Raw genomic sequence first — 27,417 nt, forward strand, 5'->3', positions numbered from 1 at the left:
AGCAATGATGGCTGAAAAGTTCCCAAACCTGTAAAGAAAAATGGACCCAGATCCATGAAGCCTAAAGTATCCCAAATATTAATATGTTGAACCCAAATTGAGCTCACTAGGTATAATTAAATTTTTAGAAGTCAAAGGCAATGTAAAGACTTTAAGAGAAGCAAGAGGAAAGAGAAATTATATAGAAGGGAAAAGAAATTATATAAAATATTACGGGATAACATTATTGGCAGATATCTTAGAAACTTTCAGACCAGGAGAGACTGAGATGACATATTCAAAATATTGAAAGAAAATAACTGTCAGCCAAGAAATCTGTACCCAGTGAAGCTGTCCTTCATAAATGAAGGAGGGATAAAGACTTTTCTGAACAAGCAAAACCTGAGAGAGTTTATTACCACTAGACCTGTTTCACTAGAAATGCTAGAGGGAATTCTTTGAGTGGAAGTAAAAGAACATTAATTAACATCATAAAAACACAAAAAGTTAGCGTAAATCTCGCTGGTAATGGTAAATATATAAGAGTTAGATTCTTCAGTATGATAATAGTGGTGCATACCTCATAAATAATCCACTTTAAAAAGGAACTGAAAAGACATTTCCCCAAAGAAGATATTTGAAAGGCCAAGAAGAACATGAAAAATGCTCAATGTCACTAGTCATCAGAGAAATGTAAATTTGAACCACAATGATATATCACCTTATACCTGGTGGACCATCATCAAAAAGATGAGATAACAGATGCTAGTGTGGATGTGGTGGAGACGGCAATGGCACCCCACTCCAGTCCTCTTGCCTGGAAAATCCCATGGATGGAGGAGCCTGGTAGGCTGTGGTCCACGGGGTCGCGAAGAGTTAGACATGACTGAGCGACTTCACTTTCACTTTTCACTTTCATGCATTAGAGAAGGAAATGGCAAACCCACTCCAGTGTTCTTGCCTGGAGAATCCCAGGGACGGGGGAGCCTGGTGGGCTGCCGTCTATGAGGTTGCACAGTCAGACACGACTGAAGTGACTTAGCAGCAGCAGCAGCAGCATGGATGTGGAGAAAAGGAAATCCTTGTAAACTGTTAGTGGGATTGTAAATTAATAACAGTCACTGTGGAAGATCCTCAAAACTTAAAAATAGGATGACCATATGACCCAGAAATTCCACTTCTGGGAATAAATCCAAAGTAATGAGAACATTAAATCAAAAAGATATCTACATCCCCATGTTCACAGTAGCATCATTTACAACAGCCAAGACATGGGGACAATCTAAGTGTTCAAATAAAGAAGTTGTGGTGTATATTCATACATATAAAACACCATTCAAACTTTAAAAATGAGTAAGTCTTATCATTTGTGACAACATGGATGGACCTTGGAGGCATTATGCTAAGTGAAATAAGTCACTATAAGAACACTATGATCTCACTTATATGTGGAATCTTAAAAAAAAAAAAAAGAAAGAATAAAACTAAACTCATAGAAAAAGAGGCCTTACTCTTCTGGTTACCAGAGGCAGAGAGTGAGGAAAAGAGGAATTGGAAAAGGATGGTCAGTTATAAGATAAATAAGTGCTAGGGGTATAATGTACAACATGATGACTGTAGCTAATTCTACTGTATGCTCTGTATGAAAGTGGTTGAGAGTCAATCCTAAGAATTCTCATTATAAGGAAAAGGTTCCCCCCCCATTCTTTTATCCTTTTCTTTTTATTGTATCTGTATGAAAAGATGGATGTTTGCTGAAACATATAGTGATAATTTTACAATATATGTAAATCAAACCATCATGCTGTATATCTTAAATATATACAGTGATACATATCAATTATTTCTCAGTAAAACTGGGGTAAAAAAGAAGGATGCATGGGAAATTTATCACTTTTGACTAATAACAGTTAATAGGAAGAGTTGGAATATTTAGCATGGGATAAGAAGAATGAACCAAATATTTGTTGACCACAAGGGTGCACTGCTGTAATCATTAGGAAATATTTTGATTATCAAATATTTTGAATATTTTGACAATCAAATATTTTGAGTATCTTTCTTCTAAGAGTTTGGGAAGACTGCACCCACTTTGAAGTTAGATTTGGCCAAGTGATTTGTTTTTGCCAATAAAATATGTTAATTCAAGGCAAAAGAAAAAAGCAGAAAAGAAATACTATGAACTTCACATGCTTGATGGATGAAAAAAAGAAGTCTAAGTTGAGCACATAATGAGAGATGCAAACAAAGCATATGTTGACTACAGATCTCGGAAATTAGATCAAACACTTAATATTTCAAAATAATTGTACCATTGTTAACACATGTGTAGAACAAACTCATTCTGTATCTTATTGGTTGACATAACTAAAGTGCTGTGTAACTGTTATATAATTTACTAGACTATAAAATTATTTTATCATATTTTATTTAGAAACATTTTAAGGTTGCATTTGATACATTCAATATTAATAATCAAGTGAGAGTTGTAAAAGCCTGGAACAAGATACTAAATAAATAAATGTGGGCAGTGCAATGTTCTGGAAAGGACACCTAACTCAGTATCTAGAGACTTGCGTTAATTCTCTGTGTAGCTCTCTAGGCCTCAGATTCTTCTGGCTTTAAAGTGGCATAACCCTAAAATGTCTTTCTGTAACTGGATTTTCTGATTTGATTATATGTTGACAAAAGCTAATAGAGTCCCTAAGTTCTTTTAACCCTGGGATTCTAAAAAATCTGATTTGGTGAAAATTATCCTTATTCTTTTAGAGTAGAATATTTTGTTTCTACTTGACTTTAAATTCCTCAGAGCCTAGGATTAAATCTTGTTCATCTTTGTATATTCAACAACTGAGCACAATGACTATCACAGAGGAGGTGCTAAATAAGCATTTGTTGAATAAATAATATGATTACTTTTCTAAAAGTTAGTTATTCCTAAATTATTCATTTTCTGACATATCTAAGATTAATTTTCCAGTTTGAGGTTTAAGTGTATATATTTAGGTTAAGGATAGTTGAAAATACTCCTAAATTTGAAGAATCTCTTAAGTAAAGGCTTTGTCTTAAAAAATAACAAGACTTCAACTAGTTTGTGGTCAAAGGAACTGTGGATACAAACTTAGCTAATAGCCTGCAAAACTTATCAATACAGTTCCAGGAAGCCTTATTTCAGTTTCAGTCAAAAATCCTTTCAAATAGTAAGTTGCAATGTCTAAAAAGTGAGGCAGAGTGAGGTGTTCTGATGTAATAGTTGGAAAAGATCCCCCCCCTTTAAAAAAAATCTTGATTAGTGTCCAGAGAAATTATGATCAGTATCTTTTCTTTATTTTGAGAAAGAAAATTACTAATCATTCTTTAAAATCAATATGAATTCAGTTTGCAGTATATGTTCATTGCTGAATCACGATGCAAATGTGTTCTTCTTTTTTTCTGTTCATCCTTTGCTGGACCGTCCATTGGACTAGAATTCCCTAGTATGTGATTTTTGTGAGTCTGTTCTTAATTTCCTTTCATAGAAATTGTATACATCCCATTTTTCCATTTTAGAACTTGGATCAACTTAGGCAGAAAATGTAAGACAAGCTGGAGACTCGAGAAAAGAGCATTTTGATGTTGTAGGTAGAGGAATAGTTAATAGTTGAAGTCATAATAAAAATATAAATACCATAAGTGCTTTAAAATATTTAAGAAATACAATGGGAGACAGAACTTTCATTAGGCATTGTTGCCAGTGTAACAGAAACCAAAATGATGGTAGTGTAAAAAACAGTGGGTATAATATTCTTAGGATAAAATCTATGAGAAAAAAAATCAGACTTAATTAAGATTTTAAGACTATTTTTTCATTATTCAGGATATTTGCCTAATAATAAAATTATTGCCAACCTCATAAAAGTGGTGCAGCTCAACTACCAGGAGCTAAGAAAAGTGGAAGCAACGAGATAGGATAATTGATTACTTTCAATCAACTTATTTATCCAAAATTAATTTATTGCATATTTACCACATGCAAAACACCGTGCACTGTGGGGGAATATGAAGTACAGTATTAGTATGCTGTATAGAAGTTACTCTTCTCTTCTTCACAGAAGAGTGTTATCTTTGTCTGGGGACGGACAAAATGAGCAGGTGGCTTTAAGTGATTATGCCAGGGCTATTGTCTTTCAGTCGCTAAGTCGTATTTGACTCTTTGCGACCCCATGGACTGCCGCACACTAGGCTTCCCTGTCTTTCACTGTCTCCCGGAGTTTGCTCAGTCTCGTGGCCATTGAGTCAGTGCTGCCATCCAAACATCTCAGCCTCTGTCGTCCCCTTCTCCTCCTGCCATCAGTCATTCTCAGCATCAGGGTATTTTCCAACGAATCGGCTCTTTATATCAGGTGACCAAAGTATCGGAGCTTCAGCTTCAGCATCAGTCCTTCCAATGAATATTAAGGACTGATTTCCCTTAGGATTGACTGGTTTGATCTCCTTGCTGTTCAAAAGACTTTCAAGAGTCTTCTCCAGCACCACAGCTCAAAAGCATCTGTTCTTCAGTTCTTAGCCTTTTTTATGGTCCAACTCTCACATCAATACATGACTACTGGAAAAACCATAGCTTTAACTATACGGACCTTTGTTGGCAAAGTGATGTCTCTGCTTTTTAATACACTGTCTAGGTTTATCATAGCTTTTCTTCCAAAGAGCAAGTGTCTTTTAATTTCATGGCTGCAGTCACCATCTTCAGTGATTTTAGAGCCTAGGAAAATAAAATCTGCCACTGTTTCCATTTTTTCCCCATCCATTTGCCATGAAGTTATGGGACCAGATGCCATGATCTTAGTTTTTTTTTAATGTTGACTTTTTATTTTTTTTATTTGAAGGATAATTGCCTTACAGAATTTTGTGGTTTTCTGTCATACATCAATAAGAACCTAGAGCCTATTATATAGAGTGAAATCAGAAATAGAAATAGAAATATCTTATGCTGATGCAGAGTCTTGAGAGTCCCTTGGACTGCAAGGAGATCCAACCAGTCCATCCTGAAGGAGATAAGTCCTGAGTGTTCATTAGAAGGACTGATGCTGAAGCTGAAACTCCAATACTTTGGCCACCTCATGAGAAGACTTGACTCATTGGAAAAGACCCTGATGCTGGGAGGGATTGGGGGAAAAAGGAGAAGGGGGTGACAGGGATGAGATGGCTGGATGGCATCACCAACTCGATGGGCATGAGTTTGAGTAAACTCCGGGAGTTGGTGATGGACAGGGAGTCCTGCCGTGCTGCGATTCATGGGGTCGCAGAGTCGGCCACGACTGAGTGACTGAACTGAACTGAACTGATACTGATGCATATATATGGAATCTAAAAAATGGCATGGACAAATTTAATTTCAGGGCAGCAGTGGATAAACAGACATAGAGAACAAACTAATGGGCATGAAAGGAAGGGAGGAGGGGGAGGGGGAGATGTATGGAATGAGTAAAATGAATGTTGACTTTTAAGTCAGCTATTTCTTTCACCTCTCTCACCTTCAGTAAGGGGCTTTTTAGTTCTTCTTGGCCTTCTGCCATTAGGGTGGGATCATCTGCATATCAGCAGCTAAAATAAAAGGTAATGAGAAGATGTAGGGCAAGACACAAAAGGTGAGTGAAACAAATATACTGCAAATTTATGTCATGTGGAGAGAAAAAGAACAATTATTTATTAAGTCCTTATTAGGTGAGGTCACTGTTAGCCACTGTGGAAGGAAAAAAAAAAAAAAAAAAAGAAGTAAAGAGAGATGAACAAAACATGATCCTTGTCCTTTAGGAACCCAGTCTAGGTGATGAGGCAAATCTGTGAGCAAGTTCAGGAAAGAGGAGTTTGAATTTTAGAGATCTCAAGAGAGAAATCAAGTAATGGTTAAAAGGTCAAGTACATTATCACAGAGGTAACCCTGGAACTGGGTTCTTAAAGAGAAGGAAAGTTGTGTCAAACAGAGGCTGGAAAACTGCGAGGAAGTAGAAGAAGGTGATGCCAAGTAGAAGGATTGCAGCCCAGGGGGTTCCAGGGTACAGTTAGTTCAGAGTATTGTGATCTACTTAGCAGATTGTGAGGAATTATATATGAAGATTGTGACCCAACACACAGAACAGTGCATTGGGCATAGTAAGTGCTCAGTTCAGTCAGTTCAGTCGCTCAGTCATGTCCAACTTTTTGTGACCCCGTGGACAGCAGCACGCCAGGCTTCCCTGTCCATCACCAACTTCTGGAGCGTATTCAAACTCATGTCCATTGAGTCAGTGAGAGTGCTCAATAAGTATTTATAGGTACTCAAGCATTGTCTGTATATTGAGTGAATTCTCTGATCTGTACCCTTAGAGGTACTAAAGAAGGAGCGTATTGTTGGTATGATTGTTATTGTTTCAAATGTACAGGACTTTGAGGCACACATGACCTCCTTCCAACAACTAGGTATTTCTTCTTGGGTCAAGGCTTACATTGGTATGTCTTGTATAAATACCAATGCATCTTAAAAGCTACCATTTAATTAACAATTAAATTTGCACTAGTTAAGTACTTTACCTAGTTGGCAACACTATAAGGAAGATACTTTTATCCCCTCTGTTCAGCTGGGGGAAACTGAGGCACAGAGGTGCTAAAGCTAGTTCATGTGCTTGATGGTTACAAATATGTTCTCCATTTCTTTACTAAGAAATTCAAGTAAAAGTCACAAGAGGGATTCTTTAATAGTTCTCTTGGAGTTTGTGTGTGTGTGCATGTGCATGTGTGTGTATTTATGTATGTTTAAGGTATGATGTCTTCAAAGACATCAAAGAATACATGATTCTTCATTTCTCTAAGCTAGAACCAACCTTCCTTTATGATGGTAGCCAATGTTTCCAAATCCTGCATTATTGCTTGATGATATCACCTTCCCTATAGTGCTCTTGAGCTTCATAGTAAAACCTTATTAAGCTGCAGAAATTAAAATTATTTATCTATAGTTCTCTTAATAAATATTTTGACAGTGCCAATCACTTAATCAAATCTGAGGAATAATAAAAAGTAAATTAAATATTACCACTGTTTTTAAGAAACTTAGTCTCTGTTTAAGGAGATGAACACAAGGGGGATAAAGTATAAGTAAAAACAAATGGCTATGAGAGAAAAGAGGAACTGGCAGAAAATTCCAGCTAGAGTTAGGTAGTAATTCAGCAATTCAATAATACCACAAGGGAATGGAAGCATAGAGATTCAGCATACTTGAATTCTAGTCTTATTTTTGCCTCTAACTTAAAAACATCATTCAATCTTTACCAGCCTCTCCTCTTCATCTATGGAAGTGAAGGTTTGCACTAAATAAATGATCCCCAGTATTCCCTAGAGTTCCAACAGATTCTAACTTTGTAAGCCAAATGCATTTGAGATGCACAATGGAAGATGGGTACTATTTCAACATATAGAGGTGCAAAAGCCCATCCCAGATGAAGGCAGAGTGTGAACAAATCTGCAAATGAAGCAAAGGCCTGGGCAACATCCTGCGAATAAAGAACCTTCCTGCCTAGTGTGCCTGCCATGTCAGAGAGCAGCCAGCAATAGGACTGGAAAGGTAGCTTTGGAGAAGTTTACAGAAGCTTTTGAGTTCCATACAGAGGCATTTGGATTTTATTAAGGTTTTTTAAGTAGCCAAAATATACTGGCAATGATTAGAGAATCATTGAGAATAACTGAAAGTCAATCTGGAGCATAACAAGTGGAACAATTTAAGTAAATCAGAACTACACAGCCAGATAATCACTGGTCTTTATTGCATTTGAAAAGCTAAGAAAAAGTGGAAGGTACATGGAAGATTCCAAAAAATGGAAAAAGTAATCTAACCTTATGAAATTCTTTATCCTGAATGTTGAAAGAACCATGTTACAGAATAATAGAAAAGAAGCCATTTAGGATAAGCTTCCTAACAGAAAAGGTGAAAAAAAACTTAATAAGATAATTCAATCATTAAATCTTCAAGTTTAAACACATAAAAGCTTAAATAATTTCACACCCACATAGCCACACATATTTGGTCTTACCAACTCCTTCAGTTTGTGAAAATGTTTACCAGTTTGCAATTTCACCCATTTTTTACCACGCTAGCAATGTCACAGTGATGATTCAGCTGACGGTAGTGACTATTAGTGACCTTAAGAACACAGCTGGGTTTCTATTTTTATTTCTGTAAAACCTTCTTTCTGCAGCTAGATGATGCTTTAAAGGGCCAAACTAAACTCGAGAGTCAAGGCAGCTTGTATTTTATGTTTACATATGTATTTTACACAACAAAACCAGATTTTAAAACACATATACACACTCCCACACACACAGAGACTATGTAATGACAATAAAGAAACCCATTTGCAAACCAAGGTGGAATAAACAACTGGACTTTGACCAAGTTCAAAGAACCATTTCAGGTTATACAGAATTACCTCTATTGGCAACAGACTTTAAAATGAAGCTACTTTAGATTCAGGTACATCACTGATGATTTGCTAAAAATAAAAATATCTAACATAGTTAGAAGATAATGATGAACAATACAGGCTGAAATATTTTTTCAATGACTATGAAAGACAGAAAAACGAGGACAGAATTTATTTCTATTTGGGTGGCTACTTACTCTCTTTCACCCAAATGGAGAGTTTCATCTGTCTATTTGCAGGAAAAAAGACTGTATCTACAAATAGGCAGATTTCTGAATATAGATAATACAGAGACAAACATATATTTAAAATTACTAATGTAGGTTGATGCTGAGTAAACAGGATTGTATACTGTGGACTTTGGTAAAATCGCTATTTAGTAAGCAAAAACGGATTCAAGAACAGTGGGAACAGTGGTTTGCCAGCGAAATAGCTTAGTAGTTGCTAAGAACAAGCTGGCAGGGAAATTCCACGAGTCAGAAAAAAGAAAGGAATCGGGTGATTTCTCTAGCCATTCTGCTCATTGTTTACAACACAAAATGGAGATACTTTTTGTGAAAATAATTATTTTATATTTTCATGCTTGTGAAAGCTTGGTTTGTAAAAAAAAAAAAAAAAAGTCAGAATTTCCAGAAGGTAGGCATTTGGTTTTTAACCAAGTGAAAAAGTAAAAAAAATTAAATGTTAGGTGGTGGTTTAGTTGCTAAGTTATATCCAACTCTTGGGACCCCTTGGACTGTAGCCCACCAGGCTCCTCTGTCCATGGGATTCTCCAGGCAAGAATATTGGAGTGGGTTGCCATTTTCTTCTGCAGGAGATCTACCTAGCTCAGGAATCAAACCCGGGTCTCCGGCATTGCTGGCAGATTCTTCACCAATTGAGCTACAAGGGAAGTTCAGTTCCTACTCAGTCAGTCAGTCAGTTCAGTCGCTCAGTCGTGTCCGACTCTTTGCGACCCCATGAATCACAGCACGCCAGGCCTCCCTGTCCATCACCAATGCCCAGAGTTTACTCAAACTCATGTCCATCAAGTCAGTGATGCCATCCAGCCATCTCATCCTCTGTTGTCCCCTTCTCCTCCTGCCCCCAATCCCTCCCAGCATCAGGGTCTTTTCCAATGAGTCAACTCTTAGCAAGAGGTGGCCAAAGTATTGGAGTTTCAGCTTCAGCATCAGTCCTTCCAATGAATACACAGGACTGATCTCCTTTAGGATGGACTGGTTGGATCTCCTTGCAGTCCAAGGGACTCTCAAGAGTCTTCTCCAACACCACAGTTCAAAAGCATCAATTCTTCTGCGCTCAGCTTTCTTCACAGTCCAACTCTCACATCCATACATGATCACTGGAAAAACCATAGCCTTGACTAGAGGGAAGCTCAATTAGGATATGTATGTAAATACAGATTCTCTATAACTTTAGGTCTCTTATTTGAAAAAAGAAGTGCACCGATGTGCCCTTGTTAGCCTGATTCCTTCTAAAGAAAATAAAAAAGGCTGACTGACAGGAACTCAAAGTCAGTTATCCAAGTCTTTCTGTCCTCTAAGTATGAGTGGAGCTATAGCTATGGTGAAGTGAAAGTGAAAGTGTTAGTCATGTCTGATTCTTTACAACCCCATGCACTATAGCCCACCAGGCTTCTCTGTCCATGGAATTCTCCAGGCAAGAGTATTGGAGTGGGTAGCCACTCCCCTTTGCCAGGGGATCTTCCAGACCCAGGGATGGAACTGGGTCTCTTGTACTGCAGATGGATTCTTCACTGTCTGAGCCATCGGGGAAGCCCTAGCTGTGGTAAGAACTCACAAATTAAGCCTTACTCTGCAGGACTGAGAGCTGCTTGAAAAGTGCATTATGCTATGTTTATTTCTCTGTATTTCAGGAAACAGTGTATGGCACAAAAAAGGTGTGTTGAGTAAAAACATCTGAAAATCTCTACATTGGTAGCCCTACTGCATGACAGCTATGCTTCTCAAGCATTACTCAAGTCCAAGCCTAAGGAAGGAAGATTTTGGAGGGTCCCAGTATGGGAACATGCTGTAATGACACAAACAGAGCCCTCCCCTACACAGAAATAGCTGTTCCATAGGTGTGAGATAAGGCATGGTTCCTGATAAGACATGGTTTGTGCTGTGTCTTTAAAGCAATACATCCTCTGTTAGGGTGTGGGCTTAAGAGAGAAATATCTCAGAAAGGAATAATTAGATGATGTCGCTGATGCTGAGACTTGTCTGATTCATCCAGACACTGTAATCAAAAGTTGTACATCCGGTTGTAAAGCATATCTCAGTGCTCCTCTCATCCCCAAATCGCCACCCAGTATTTAGGCAGGTGTAAAAAATTTTGGTGTGATCTGAGCTTCTGATATGTTATCCCTGACACCTGCTGATGGTGTTAAGGGGTGGATATTGCTAAAGAAAGGATTAAACTATCTTTCAAGCAAGCTACTCCCACAGTATGAAACGGAGTTGCACTACATTTAGACTGAATCAGTGTTGCATAATTTCTCAGTAAACTAATATGCACTCTTTTGAATCACTCTCTATTATTTAAAATCTAATTTAGGTGTAAATCATTCACTTTCCATTAAAGTATAAGGTTTCAGTAAAATGCAATTTGAGGCCAGATTTTTCTTATGGAAGCAAAGTTAACGTAGCTAAATAACTCTACCTAAGATTGCAACAAGAATCTTAAAAATATGACTCAAAGTTAGTTTAGTTAAAGCTTCAGTAATTTAAGGAAATTGCCTAGGCAAGTAATTGGTATTATACCAAACTAAATATTTCACAGTTACATTTGCTTTTGCCTAAAAATAAAAACTGGAGCAATACAAGGGAAAACTGCCAAGACTGAAAATAATATGCAGCAGCTGTAAGTAATTGGGAGTGATAATCATAATTAGACAAGATGTAAGATATGTATTAAAGCCCAGATTGGATCTTCCTGTTGGCAACTGGGAGAAATCCCAAAGGCATGGACCCTCCACATAGCCCACACACTCTGCTTCATGCCTCAAAGCCCTTCTGTCACCAAGCTCAGCATTAGATGAGCCATGAAACCACTCCCAAGGACATGTGCCACACTGTTACTCTTGAGAAAAGATAGAGAAAAAGAAGAAATGGAAAAAGGTCATACTCTCTGCCTTCAAGGAGCCTGCTAAGAGAAGAAACAGCCAATTATCTTGCAGTAATTGGCATCCAAGTCCTCTGAAAGAAGTAAAGATAATAAAGAAAATAAATATTTTTGTAAGATAAAATGGAGGACAACTTTGTAAAACCAGAGAAACATTGATTTAACCAAGTATAGGTGAGGAATGAAGAAAAACAGCCTTGTTCCATGGAAAACAACTCAAGCTAAAGAGAAAGCTCTATGGGGACAGGAGCCACTTCTGTTTTGTTCATTGATTCAGAGAATGTGTCACACATAGCACATGCTCAACTTGCTAAATGAATGAGCAAATTAATAGTGCTTAGATAATACTTGAGGGAGTGTTTAACCTGTGTTAGATATTGTACTGGATGTTTTAAGTGTATCAACACATTTAATCTTCACTTTTGAGATACTATCAATACCAATCCTTATTTGCTAACGAGGATGCTAAACTAAGCACAGCTAAGAAACATGCCCAAGTTACTCTCGTTAGAAAGAGGTGGAGCTAGACTTTGAACCAAAGTCCTCTGGATATACAGTCCATGTATTATGCACATTATATTTTAAAACTAGAATGTCTTTAGCTTTACTAAGAAAGTAGGAAGTCTTTTCTATTGTTTGTTTTAAATTTTGATTATTAAATGACACCAAAGTAGCATCCTTGATGTACCCCATTTCATTCCTTCTTTCTCTTCTTTTGCTTAAATAAAATGGCAAACTTGAAAGCATCAAACACATTGTTCAAGGGCTGTGTATTCTCATTCTCTCTCTTTATTTTAAAACTTCACCCTTTTTTCTTCTTCCTTTTCCTTCCCTTGTCTTTCTCTTTTCTTTCTTGATTTAAATATCTTCTTTCCTTATTCTTCTCCTTGAAATCAAAGACAATTAAACAGGTATACGAAAAAAACAGAAGAGTTTCTTCCTTCTACACTTTGCCTTAAAAGTAAGACATCATAGCAACAACTATTAAAATAGGGTATTTTATCAAAATTGTATTAAATTAGACAAATCATATTTTTAAGAATATTTCCCCATGTTCAATTTAATATACACCTTTTAAACACATTTGGTATAAGATAAAAATGCACACATGACAAGAAGGAATGTTCCATAATTTCATTATGCTTATAGTCCAAAAGAAGAGAAAGATACACATATCTTTATTATAAAAATAAATTATATATATGTAGAAATATATGTGTATCTTTCTTTTCTACAGGTCTATAAGCATAATGAAATTATGGAACATTCCCCCTTGTTGTAAAGGGCTTCCCAGGTGGTGCTAGAGGTAAAGAACACATCTGCCATTGCAGCAGACATAAGAGAAGCGAGTTCGATCCCTGGGTCAGGAAGATTCCCATTAGAAGGGAATGGCAACCCACTCCAATATTCTTGCTTGGAGAATCCCATGGATGGAGGAGCCTGGTGGGCTCTAATCCATAGGGTTGCAAAGAGTCAGACACAACTGAAGTGACTGAGCACACACATAAGTAAAAATGGAAGTAGTTATGAAATCAGGTAGAAGATTAAAAATTGTTATTAGATTAGGTGGGCTTTATGGGGGAGGTTTAGTTTACATTTTTACAGAAGAATAGGACTTTGATAAGTGGCTAAGGAGAATAGGAAGTAAGGCCTTTTAGGCTTAAGGATATGGTATGTGCAAGTGACAGGGAAGACTGTTTAGAAAAATATCTCATGTGCCTGAAGCTAAGAGTGTATATGAGTCTGGATAAGTTGACTGGAACCAAATATCTAGACATCCCTGAATACTGAGCTATACAACTTTGGCTTTTCTCAACAGGCAATGGAAACCCGTGAAGGTCTGGGACTAACGTTAGGTTCCTACTCTTGCTTATGCTGGTACAATCTACTGTCCACAGAACAGTCAAGGCTATATTTTAAAAATCTCAGCTAATCCCTCTGCATGTAACTGTGTTGTGGATTCTCATATCACTCAGAAGGAAAACAAACTCTCACTATAGCCCAACTACACCTGTGATCAGATGCCGTTCCCCTCCTAATGTTACTTAGGATGGGTAGCAGTATGATACTCAAAGGCGACTAAAAAGATGGCAGGAACATACAGCAGATCTGACCATCACAGAGCAAAGATGGATGTCTCTAAATTCAAGACCATATCTGGGGACCCAGGTTCACCTATACTCTGTCTTTTGCTGCAAGAGGATGATGCTACAAAGTTTGTTTGATACGTGATTTTCCCCTATCATCTACCTCATGATCTATCTCCCTTGTTGTTGTTCAGTTGTTCAATCCTGTCCGACTCTTTGCAACCCCGTGAACTACAGCTCGCCAGGCTTCCCTGTTCTTTACTGTCTCCTGGAGCTTGCTGAAACTCACATCCATTGAGTCCGTAATGCCATCCAACCATCTTGTCCTCTGTCGTCCCCTTCTCCTCCTGCCTTCAGTCTTTCCCAGCATCAGGGTCTTTTCCAGTGAATGGGCTCTTCGCATTGGATGGCCAAAGTATTGGCACTTCAGCTTCAGCATCAGTCCTTCCAGTGAATATTCAGGGTTGATCGCCTTAAGGATTGACTGATTTGATCTCCTTGCAGTCCAAGGGACTCTCAAGAGTCTTCTCCAACACCACAGTTCAAAAGCATCATTTCTTTGGCACTCAGCCTTCTTTATGGTCCAATTCTCACATCCGTACATGACTACTGGAAAGCCAGTAGCTTTGACTTTATGGACCTTTGCTGGCAAAGTGATGTTTCTGCTTTTTAAAATGCTGTCTAAGTTTGTCACAGCTTTTCTTCCAAGGAGCAAGTGTCTTTTAATTTCATGGCTGCAGTCACTGCAGTGACTTTGAAGCCAAAGAAAATAAAGTCTGTCACTGTTTCCATTGTTTTCCCATCTATTTGCCAGGTAGTGATGGGACTAGATGCCATGATCTTCGTTTTTTGAATGTTGAGCTGTAAGCCAGCTTTCTCCTGCCTAGAGAACCCCATGGACAGAGGAGCCTGGTGGGCTATAGTCCATGGGGTCACAAAGAGTTAAGCGGAATTGACTGAGCACACACACGTGCAAGGTATATGATAAAAAGAGCATATTTGGAGATATATGAAATTGAGTAATAAAAGAATCATATGTACGTGTACATGAGTAATCAGTCAAGTCCAACTCTACATGACCTCATGGATTAGAGCCCCCCACCCCCAGGCTCTTCTGTCCATGGGATTCTCCAGGCTAGAACATTGGAATGGGTTGTCATTTACTACTCCAGGGGATCTTCCTGACTCAGGAATCAAATCTGCATCTCCTGTGTTTCCTGCATTGGCAGGCATATGTTTAGCACTGTGCCACCTTACCCACATTATTATATGTTGTGTTTCCAGTACTTAATACAGTCCTTAGTACCTAGTTCAATAAATACTTGCTGAATGAATGAAAGTATATGGTAAATCCTCTAACTTACAGACAAGTGGCTTGCTTGCTTCACAAAAAAAGATTTTATTTTGTAGGAGAGACATATATTCCTTTTGAAAATGAAAGTGAAAAATCACTCAATTGTGTCTGACTCTTTGTGACCCATGGAATTCTCCAGGCCAGAATACTGGAGAGGTTAGCCTTTCCCTTCTCCAGGGGATCTTCCCAACCCAGGGATCGAATCCAGGTCTCCCACATTGCAGGTGGATTCTTTACCAGCTGAGCCACAAGGGAAGTCCAAGAATACTGGAGTGGGTAGCCTACCCCTTCTCTAGTGGATTTTCCCAACCCAGGAATTGAACCAGGGTCTCCTCCATTGCAAGCAGATTCTTTACCAACTGAGCTATCAGGGAAGACTCTAACCTACCTATTTATTTATTTAATTGAATTGTTCATTCAATAGATATTTCTTGAGTACCCACTATGTACCAGAACTTACCAGACTTTGTATCTGGAAATAGTAAGATAAACAAAACATGCCCTAGGAGAGTTTATAGTCTGGTGAAAGAAATAGATATGCATACAAATATCTGTAATGCAATATCATAGTTTTATGAAAAGGAATATGTATTGTGACCTCATAACACAATAGGGTAATCTGTTCAGCTTGTTGAAAAAGGAGAGGGGATTCAGGAAAGATTGCCCCAAAATGCATTTTAAGGGTTGAATAAGGAGTTTTGAGAGTTCTTTTTATTCTACTCAATTAATGTACTATTTAATTTGTCATGATAATAAAAATATTATCTTTGCTTTGTGTGCTTGGCTTTTAAGATCTGTTTCTTATTTATGATATGATTTTATGTGCTTTGCTAATTATTAGTCCTTTATTATTATACTGGTTTTATTGCACTCAAGATTCCTAAAAAACAGCAACAATAACTATGAAATAGATGTCACTGAGAAGGTAACAGGCCAATTAAATATTTATTTATGTTTTAAAAAATACAACGTCATTCTAAGTTCTGAATAAGAAAAAATAATTTAAGTAGTTTCATGGTTTTAAATTAGACTTCTTACATATCAAAACTTGAAAAGCTATCTGTTCAACAATAGACTTATTTTCTTCATCATCTTCTCATTGTTTAAAACTCATTTGTGATGCAAAGAGAAACATAAATAGTTGATTTTGCTACATGTTTACTAAAGTGTAGTAGTTTTAGCCCTTGAATCTCACTTACATGGAAACAATTGTATTTTTAAGAAAACTCCCCACTGGCAGGGGTCAAGGCATCTTCTATCTCCTCTAATTTCTTAGAGTTATAAACAACACAATTTATTCTTCTTGTAACATGAAAATATAGGCATTGGTGAAAGTTCCATTAAAAACTAGCTGCTGGCAATTCAAACTCAGTGTGACTAAAAGAGCTTCCAGATTTGAATTTTTGAATTTGGGGGTGAAACAATATTCTTTCATTACATTATTCATTTCCTACTAGAAAACAGTACTTGAAATCCAGGTTTCTTTAAGAAGAGGTAGTTAAAAATACATTGGTGGAGTTGTTTTATTATTACTATTATTTTTCTTACGGTAAATGAGAATCAGTCTCAAGCATAGCTGAACATGCCTGAGACATTCAGTTTCTGGAACACAACATAATTCACATTCAAAGAGGCAACTGTCCTCTTGTAAAACAAAGTGGAATCCATTTAGTAGACTCCCACAGTATCCCAAGCTTGGTGAATCACTAGGTGCAATCTCTCAGTGAAAATTCAACATAACTGTTAGCCAGGTACCCACAGGAGTTTCTGTGTATAAGATTGTGATTTTTCCAATATATAAATATAGTCATACAATGCAACAGCTCCAAATTCTTCAAGCTCTCCTTCGGTATAAAAAGCTAAACATTTTTTTTCAATCCAGTCAAGTTCATTCTATCTGCCTAGAGTTCCGTTTCAATTTTCTCCACTCCAGGCCTCAAACTTCACAGTCCAGCAACACTAATCTACTTTTAGAGACTAGAATACATGCCGTGATCTTGCCTTTCCTCATGCCTTTGAAAATATTGTTTTCTCTACTCAGATGATGGTTCCCTTTGGTAAAACTATCTGTTAAATCATCTTCCCCTTGCCCAGGCAATTTTAAATACACAGTTTTCTGTGTCACTGCAGTTTGCCCATGCAGTTCTAATATTCCTAAGATTGTATTATAATTGTTTGATATCTTTCCTCACCAAAAAAAAAAAAGGTCTTGGAAGAGAAAATCTCTTTGTTTTTTCAGCATTTAGTATAGCATCTGGGCAATAAAAAAGACCCACAAATATGTGTGTGTGTGTATTTATATATATATATATATTATATATGTTATATTAATATAATTTTATAATTATATATAATATAATAATTATAATTATAATATTATATGTGTGTGTGTGTGTGTGTGTGTGTACCTATCCCTGGTATCTCAGTCAGTAAACAATCTGCGTGCAGTGCAGGAGACCCAGGTTCAATCTCTGGGTTGGGAAAATCCCCTGGAGAAGGAAATGACAATCCACTCCAGTATTCTTGCCTGGAAAACCCTAGGAACAGAGAAGCCTGGCAGGTACAGTCCATGGGCTTGCTAGAGTTGGACATGACTTAGTGACTAAACCAAACCATATATATATATATATAAAATATCACTTAGATGTGGAATCCAATAAAGCAAGCAGAACTTGTAAAAGCACAGAGTAAACTAGTGTTACCAGAGTCTGGAAGCTGGGGAAATTGCAGAGATTGTTGTATAAGGGTATAAACTTACAATCAGTAGACAAATAAGTTCTGTAGATCTAATGTACAACATAGTGACTGTAGACAATAATACTGTGCTATAACCTTCAAAGTTGCTAAGAGGCTAGATCTAAATTGTTCCCACAAAATGATCATTTTTTTTTTTTTTGTTTAACAGTATTCTTTATTTTTATGATAGTACTTTAAAAAGATTTTGTTTACTTATTTATTTTTGGCTTCAGGGGTCTTAGTTGCTGTGCATAGGCTTCCTCTAGTTGGGTGAACGGGGGCTCCTTTCCTGTTGCATTGAGTGGGCTTCTCATTGCGGTGGCTCCTTTTGCTGTGGAGCGCAGGCTCTAGGACTCCTGGGCTTCACGAGTTGCGGCTCAAGGGCTCCAGAGAACGGAGTCAGTAGCTGTGGCTCATGGGCTTAGCTATCCTGTGGCATGTGGGATCTTCCTGGACCAGGGATCAAATCCATGTTTCCTGCACTGGAAGGTGGATTCTTAACCACTAGACCACCAGAGAAGTCCCAAAAATGATTATTATGTGACATGATAGAAGTGTCAGCTACCGCTATGGTGGTGATCATTTGCAATATACAAGTGTATCAAATCCACACTGTTGTACACCTTAGACTTACACACTGTTATAGTTCAACTATATCTCAATAAAAACAAAGTTAAAATGTATACATAAATGAATATTGTCCACTATGAGAAGTAGTTACAATGCATAGAGGAGAAATCACGTTAGCTGATTTTGCTGAGTACTTACGTCCAGTCTAATGCAATGTGCTGCATGTGTTTCATCTCAAATTCTCGCTGCAGTCCTGCCAGGTGGATTATATTATTTCCATTTTGTTCTTGTTCTTTTGTTCTGATCTTGAAGATCAGAGAGGTCAGTCGAATAGGCCACACATTGTCATACCTCAGAACCAGATGTGAATCTAAAATCCGACTCCAGTGCTAGTTTTTTCCCCAGAACACCCAGCTGCTCTTTGATTATTGTTAAGATCTTGAAAGACACAAATGAGATTTTGATTTATTCTTCTCCGTTTCTTTCCAGCTCCAAGTACAGCCCAGTATGGAATTACCGGGAGCGCTGACGTTCTTTTCTCCTGCTGGCACCTTGTGTTGACACTGTCCTCTTTCACCAGCTTATTCCACCTGAAGAATGCCATTCTACAATAAATATAAAGACCCATAAAAGGCTTTTAAGGATTCTCTGAAAGTGCTGATGGCTGGATCCAATCTGGTACAGTTTGTTAAAAGCAGCGTGGGATATAATCAGCAGTGCTTACACGGGGATGATCGCCTTCTGTAGAATTGCTCATTATGTAAATACTTTAATTCTACTCTTTTTTTGATTAGCTACATTACCTTGTGAAGCAGTACACATTGTCCTTTTTTTAAGACGTGAAAGCTCTGAAATTACTTTTAGAGGATATTAATTGTGATTTCATGTTTGTAATCTACAACTTTTCAAAAGCATTCAGTCATGGTCTGCTAGGTTGCAGGCTGTAGTTTACAAAAAAACGAATATTGCAGTGAATATGTGATTCTTTAAGGCTGCAATACAAGCATTCATTTCCCTGTTTCAATAAGAGTCAACCCACATTTACAAAGATGCGTTTTTTTTTTCTTTTTTTGATAAAAAAGCAAATAATATTGCCTTCAGATCATTTCTTCAAAATATAACATATCTAGATTTTTCTGCTCGCATGATATTCAGGTTTCAGGAATGATCCTTGTAATATAAATGGCTGTGCAGCTCTGCTTCTCTTTCCTGTAAGTTCAGCATGGGTGTGCCTTCATAAAATAATTTTCTCTTCGTCTCCAACTAATAAAATGTTTTTGCCAAATTCTACAGCTTGAAAGCAAAAATAAACCACACCATGATAAAGTTAATACTAACTATATCCTGTCTCTAAAGAACAAAGGAGCTATCAAACTGTAAAAATCTCTTCCTTCATTACCAATAGGTTTTGAGAATTTTGCCCCACGATAGCTCAGCTTTGTGATGAAAACAATTTAACAAATACAGTACAGGTAAATTCACCGTATGATTTCTTTAGTTGTAGCTAAATGTTAGATCCACTTTGGGAAATAATTCTCTTTAAAATGATAGCACAGTCCATCCAAAATTGTCTGGCAATACAGCATCTTTTCCTTTCACTATTATAGGCTAAAATTTTTAAGGTGGTTTGTCAGAAAGGACACAAAGTCCAATTACCTAACATTAAATGAGATGGTAAGCATTCAAAATTAATTTGGTTCTGTGGCAAATAAGTTGGTATGCTAGATATAGTGTTCCTGTGGACAGGAGCATTTTGCATATTTTCCAGCTGAAAACATTACTCAGTTGATAGTTTGGCATACATGTTGTACAAAAATGCTCCAAAATATATTATAACAAATATTCGATCCTAGTATGCAGCAGATCAATCCCTGAAATAACTAATTCTGTGGTTAAATCTTTCTCTATAGCCATATCTGCTTAAACAAGCAAAGCTAAAATGAAAAAAAAATTATCATGCTTTATTTTTTACATGATATATGTAAGATGTGTTCAAATGAAGACAAGCCATCAATGATGAAGAATATCTTAAATTAATTGCTAAATTATCATGGATATTAAATTATTTCTATCACAAAGAATGAAAACTACATTTTTGAAGGAAAATGCTGTTATTCTACAAGTATTATATTACAAGAATAGTTTGATGGTTTTACTCTTCACTAAAGACAGACCATAGCCTTGAAAGCCATTTGCAAGTTCGATAAAGTTACCAATTTTAGTATCCCTAGAGAAATTTTTGCAAATAGTTCCCTTTTGCAAGTTATAACAACACCTGCTAATATAGTTAGAAAGAAGATATTTCACAGAGGTTGTATACATTTAAGATAGCTAATGTAGATAAGTAAAATGTAAGTAAAATTTTGTCCCAAAGTACACCATAAATCTATTTTAATTAGAAATGTGAATCCTAAATGAGGAGGCATATATATACAACAAAATGACAATTATATGGCCTAATGCTATTAAATTTACTGTAATAATTTATTATGTTATTTTGACTAATACACTAAGAAAGGTTTTTACAAAAACCACATATGACATTTTAACTTTGATTATTATTGATTTGCTTTTCAAAATCTTTTTGTGGAACTGGTGAGTAAACTACAAAATATTTTTTGTGTGTATTGCAGCTTTAAAGTGGCACACTCCATAATAATCTACTTACTAGAAATAGTGGTGCTACCACAGAAGTGTTAACCATCAGTACCATTGTTTGGGAGAAAGAAACAGATCAAGAATGCATATTATACAGTGATCGCTTTCCTAGAGTAAAAATACCTCCTCTTTGTAAGGTTTGTAGGGTAAATGTGAGGTAAATTGAGGTATAAACTATGGATGAACCAAATAATTAGTTCAAAGTGTTGTCATGATTCCGAATTTGTGGAGTCTGGTGTTTTTCCCATAGAATGTGACAGAAGTACAGTCATAGCTCTGTAGCTATATGTATTTGCCTTTATGTTAGAAGAGACTTTCTTGAGTGACATTTTTAAATAGAGGAGGTATTCACTATGTTTTTCTGTATCAAGCAGCATTCCTAGTTGTTAGGCCCCTGGACAGAGTGAAATCATGAGTATTTATGAGTTCAATATTGTTCAAATAAGGCTACAGTATTTGCTTTTTTGTGTGAATGTATTGCATATAATGTTCAAGTAGATGATTTTACATTTATGGACATTTGAAATGTCTGATTACTCCATTTTATCAGTCCTGATTGTACAAGATTGTTGCAATTTCAAAATAGCAGTTTTATGAAACTGATTTATCTTTTGATCTGTAAGAATTTTTCTAGCTATTCATTTCAGCATTATATTTCTACAGGTTCGATTTGTGGGACTCTTTTTGTTGCCCCTGAATTTTTTTCAAAGAAAGAAAAAAGAAAAAGAGCAGTTGAGAAAGTAGAGTAGAAAGAAAGAAAAAAGACTGAAAGGGGAAAAAAGTAAAGGGAAAAGAAAAAAAGCAAGAAAGGAAAAGAAGGAAGGAGGGAAGAAGAAAGGAGAGGATGGGAGGGAGGGAAGAGCCAGAATATTAGGGTAGTCGACTTAATTCACTTGCATTCTTTTAACTGCAACTGGTGTAATTATGTTTTATTTACAATGATCCCATTTGAAACATAAGTCCTGTTACACCATTGAGTTACTATTATGCAGCAATTATATAATGAAAAGTACTGCCCAAACTACAGTATTGTGTTATGGCGGGGACACACAAGATTTGAGAGAGAGAGAGAATATCAAACTTAAAGCCACTGTTGGGGAGTTCAAACTTAGCTGAAAAATTAATGCTTCATCATAACATTTAAGCTATATCTAGAAAGTAGACTGGAGAACTGAGAAAATTACCAGATAATTCAGGACAAGATATATATAAATACCCCAGTGTGTGAACTCAGAAAACTCTGAGAAATTTATCAAAGCCAATTATCTATATTGATTAAATTTACTGAATAACTGTTAATTTATCCATTGTGCTTAGCTTTGTGACACAGCCGAAAGTTATCTATTTAATCTTTTCAATAAAAATTGTTTTTTGAAATTCAGAAATGATTTAAAAAGAGGTCAGGTTTTTAACTATTTATTGAAGTATGTGGATGTACAGTATTTCAATAGATATGAATATGAATAAATGGTATGCCTTAAGATCCTTTGAATATGTATTTACTTTAAAGACTGGAACAAGCTCTTCCTGTCTTTTAGTAAAACATCCATATTTCATAATCTGATGTAAAATATGTTGTACTGTTTCCAATAGGTGAATATAAAGTCAGTTTATCAATTAAAATATGTACTTGACTCATTTGAAAATTCTACTAATTTGAGGGAAAAGGGAAGAAATAGTAAACATATTTCTGCTATTCCCTTCTTCATTTTCTGTTGCTTCCACTGTACCATAGTCACATCTTTCAGATACTCCAAAGCAACACAAGATGAAAATGTTAGATGCTACAATTTAAAAATGATCCACTTTGTAGCCTTTCCCTCTGTTACTGATTCCCCAAAGGTCTAACAAGCTGAACTACATCTAGCCTGAAGAAGAAATTTTCTGGTAAGATTTTATTATCAATTATTTAGAACTTTAACCTCCTAAAATGCATCACGGTAAGCAACAGAGACTGATGATGAAATCTTGTTGGTTTTACAAACTAAACATCTGAAAATGGAAATGCCTATAGAAGTTAGGCAGAGAGTACAATTTCATGAGATCGCTGGGTGTAAAACAAGGAGTATATATTCCATTTCAAGGCATTCAGATATGATTTCAGTAAAAATACCTTGCTTTCCAAACAAAATGTGATTTGACTGAAAGCCCATAGTTTGTAACAGCTGTAACATTTGTGTAAAACGAGGGCCACTCCAAATGAATGATTTAATCTCTCTTTTCCAAATCTGTCCATTTATACTCATCTTCCAAATAAAAGGGAACAATGTGGTCGATAAAATAACAAACTGTGAAAATGATTTACACTTGATGATTAAGCTATTTTGAAGTATGGGTGTCATTGCCATTCTGGGAAAACCATATCTACCAAATCTCTTTCCCTTTTCAAAACCAAAAACATGCACAAATAAACATCTTATTTTCCCTCTGGCTCATTATTTCTCCCTTTGTAATTTCTATTCTGCAAATAATCAAATGGAAACATAAGTATTAAGTCTCAGACTCTAAAAGCTAGCATGTGAAGCAGAACTATTTTTTTCTCTGAATATCAGAGGTCAAAACACAGATACTTCAAAATGACATCCAGCTACTTGGAAGATAATTACTTACTTTTGCCTGGCAGGCAGAAATTTAAAAATTTTAAGAGAAAAATCCAAGAATAATTCATTCAAGACAATGTAATTTGATTCAAGCACCAGAGTGTCAGTGTACTCACCCTGAACTTCCCAAGAAGCATACACCTTCATACTCATATGCACTTTTTCCTAATAATCCCAGATTTATGGAAAAATTTTAGAAATTGACATGTATAGTAGAAAAAGAAAACAACAACTGGCAAATGAATGAAATGAATACTTTGCATTCTTCCTGGAAAGGAAGAAAGAAGGAATTGTTTTCAGTTTTCTACCTAAAAGCTCCTCCCACAGTTCTCCTAAGACCATCATGACTCTCCCAAGGCCTTCAGTCTAAGAATTCTACTCATTTCTGCTCACCTCAGAGACAGACGTGTCAGCTAGAATTACTCCTGAAGTGTCATAGCTATCTATATTTTGAATTTTACCATGGCAAAGTACTTTAGCAGACATTAAATGTACTTTAAAACATTATCATTGTCTCATTGATGATGAAACAAGATTCAGAGATTTTAAGTTACTTGCTGAAGGTTATGCTTCTACTAAGTGGCAGATTTGAACCAAATGTGCAATGCAGAATACTCCCAATTTGTTTCAATGTCCATGAGCCTCCTTAGAAATAAATATGACCACATTACTAGCTTTACAAACAAATATATGTATATTTATATTTATATACAAGTAACTTTGTTTACATGTAGATATTTTTTTCTCTTTAATGCCATCCTTTTATTTTCCAAAGCCTCCAGAGGTTATGTGGTTTAAAGATGAATCACATTATACATCTCATCTAAAATTTGGGTGTGCAACTGTCTTTGCACACATAGCCCTTGATAATATTAGGCCCATCACACCAAATGGAAGCTCTTGTCATAAGCATATGTATCTTTTTTATATAGCATTTTTCAAAAGCCTACCAAGTTTTGAATAACCCACTGACTATTCCTCAGGCATCTGCAATCAACAGAATTCTTAGAGAAATGGTGAGTAGAATATATACACACATTTTTTAAAATACACAATAGAATACTGATTTTAATCTTAAGCGATGTTGTTTGAGCCAATTTATGCCAAAATACTAATTATATGCACATCTGTTTGTGCTGGGGCAGGAGAATGAGAGAAAGATTCTAATTTTAGAAATTAAACTATATACAACCTAAGGAATACACTTGTATTTTGTTGTCAAAATAGAAATATAATGCAAATTCTGTAAATGTCACTCTAGTCTGAAAAAATAGAAAGCAAAGCTTTCACATACATGTAAAATGAACACATCAATTTATTAATGAAGGATGCATGAAATCTGGGTTCCATCCCTGGGTCAGGACAATGTGGAGAAGGGAATGCAACCTACTCCAGTATTCTTGCCTGGAGAATGGCATGGACAGAGGAACCTGACAGGCTATAGTCCATGGGGTTGCAAAGAGTCAGACATGACTGAGCGACTATCACTTTCAAGATGTTACAACCAGATAAAAGGACAATCCAAAGAACAGGAACATTTACAGATCAAGAATATTGAAATTAATACATTTATAGAGGCAAAACTGGATTCTTCCAGAGTAAAGAGAAGAATTAAATTGTAACCTTAACCAATAGAACTTATTTATGTGTTGGTTGACAAGATATACTTTGCCTTGCTATCATTGTGTTAGTCACTCAGTCGTGTCTGACTCTTTGCGACCCTATGGACTGTAGCCTGCCAGCCCTCTCTGTCCATGGAATTCTCCGGGCAAGAATACTGGAGTGGATTGCCATTCCCTCCTCCAGAGAAACTTCCCAACCCAAGGATCAAACCCTGGTCTCCTTCCTCACAGGCATATTCTTTACCATTTGAGCTACCAACTTGTAAAATTGTTCAAATGCAGTGAAAGGTGGAGTCCCCATAGAAACAAAAACCTGGTAAACTGCAAGGGTGTTTGCTAAGTAGTGCCTGGGTTTTTCATGCACACAGCTTTTCCCCTAAAATAATGAGATGCAAAAGTTTTAAAAAGCACATGAATTAAATGAACTGCCGGTATTTTAAGGTTTGATAATATAACCTCTATTGTAATGATTCAGAGAAAACCACATTATCTATATCTAATATTTTACATTTTTTATATTCTAATTACTCATTTTCTTCCTTAATCACAAACCAATACCCAACTGTTTGAGACATATAGGAGAAATAAACAATTAAAATATAACAAGGATGACATTCTTCAATAATCTACCTTGCTGAAAAATGAATATATTTTGAACATTTGTTAAAAGAAGAAGTTTTTTATCATTTGGAGGGAGGAGCATTTGATTCTTGGAATAACAGGAATTTTTATGAAAAATAAGGAGAATGAAGTAACAGTTAAGATGGAAATTTCTCTTCAACCAAATACAACAGTAATGTTGAAAACATTGCAAGACACCATTGATGAACTGAATGGTCTGCTTCCACTTACTGCTAATGAACCTAGTCCTTGCAAATTTTGGTTTGGTAGAAGCTACAGGAGGTAACATGGTTCATTAGGCTTTCAAAGCTTTAAAATGCTAAAGGAGGTGGTTTTCCTCCTTCATTTCAAGTGAATTGCTAAAAGCATCATGATGTTCCTCAGTGGAACTTTGAATTTGTTAGTCTCTTCATTAATTTTGACTTTTTTACATTCAAAAAAGTTAACTTTACACTAAACGCAGCATACTTCAACTTCCTGCAGGTTTGAATTGTGCTTAAGCAAATACTCCAAGCACATGGAATTTCCTGAGAAAATTTGGGGACCTTATTTTAGAAAAAGGACTTAAGCAATATTCTTTACAGACTGGAATATGCTAATAAAAAGAGCAATTTTCTTGATTGCACCTAACAGAATCCATAGAACTCTTACATTGTTTTCTAAGTAGTCTCATAAATGTAGGTTGCAGTTGCCCTGAAACTTGACATCTCCCTACTACACATTTGACAAGTGACCTGGCAAAAAATGCGGTCAATAGCTCATTTATGACATACTCCTTAAGAAATTGTTGCCAGAGATTTGAAACTGCTTCAAGCTGATGTCTTGCAAAACAAAGCACATACTCACACATACAAACACAAAATCACATTGCTGTCAGTGATCTGGAAAATAAGCTTCCAAGCCAGCCATGTGGTGTTCTGGATAATTCAAAAAACGAAGAAGAAATGACAACAGTTTAAGTTTCATTTGCTAAGATTTTCGCATAAGTAACATCTTGTGATTTAATTAATCAGAAGGTGGCACCTGCTTCAATTGCTGATATGGAGAAAAACAGATCTTTTTTGGAATAAAATTTATTTTTGGAAATACATTTTTCCTGTTGATACTATGTAACTAGTTTATTATGCTTTCAAAAGTCTTACTATCTAATAATTTTAAATGTTGACAAGGAGAAAGACTGCGTTTATTTTTTCAACTTGGAATAATTTTTTTCCTGGAAATGTGTATTTCCAATTTGTAGACAGACAAACTTGCATGTATGTTCACAAATTTCTATTCTCTCATAATTCAATTGTAACAATATATTAATAAAACTTTTATGGTTTAATATGTGAAATATATCTTTCACCAAGTAACACAAGAATTTATATAATGACCTCCATTTTTACATTGAGGTACTCAGCTAGTATCTCAGGCTAGCGTCATTTCAAGAATCTAGCATCTGTTGGTTATGGATATGTTAAAAATCAACTTAGTTTAGAATAAGAAGACATTTATTTAACTTTTGTCAGATAACTCAAAATGTTCACATGACACCCATCTTTCAGGCATTCATTCTACAAGAAAGTGTGATTACATAACCTTTGAAGAGATTTTTAAAAGGAATTAACTGATAGAGTTAATCTGGATGTT

At 36.1% G+C, this 27,417-nt stretch overlaps 1 protein-coding gene across 1 annotated transcript in view; it reads left to right on the plus strand.

The window, feature by feature from the left end:
- NEGR1 (neuronal growth regulator 1) overlaps positions 1 to 22,580 on the plus strand; it is a 963,216-nt gene extending 940,636 nt beyond the window's left edge. Inside the window, exon 7 of the mRNA XM_043877871.1 lies at positions 18,774 to 22,580. Coding sequence (XP_043733806.1) covers positions 18,774 to 18,898 — 125 coding nt within the window. The 3' untranslated portion in view covers positions 18,899 to 22,580. The remainder of the gene's footprint in view (positions 1 to 18,773) is intronic.
- Positions 22,581 to 27,417: the final 4,837 nt, after the last annotated feature.

Source organism: Cervus elaphus, chromosome 20 (assembly GCF_910594005.1).
Source record: "Cervus elaphus chromosome 20, mCerEla1.1, whole genome shotgun sequence".
Classification (NCBI taxonomy): Eukaryota; Metazoa; Chordata; class Mammalia; order Artiodactyla; family Cervidae; genus Cervus; species Cervus elaphus.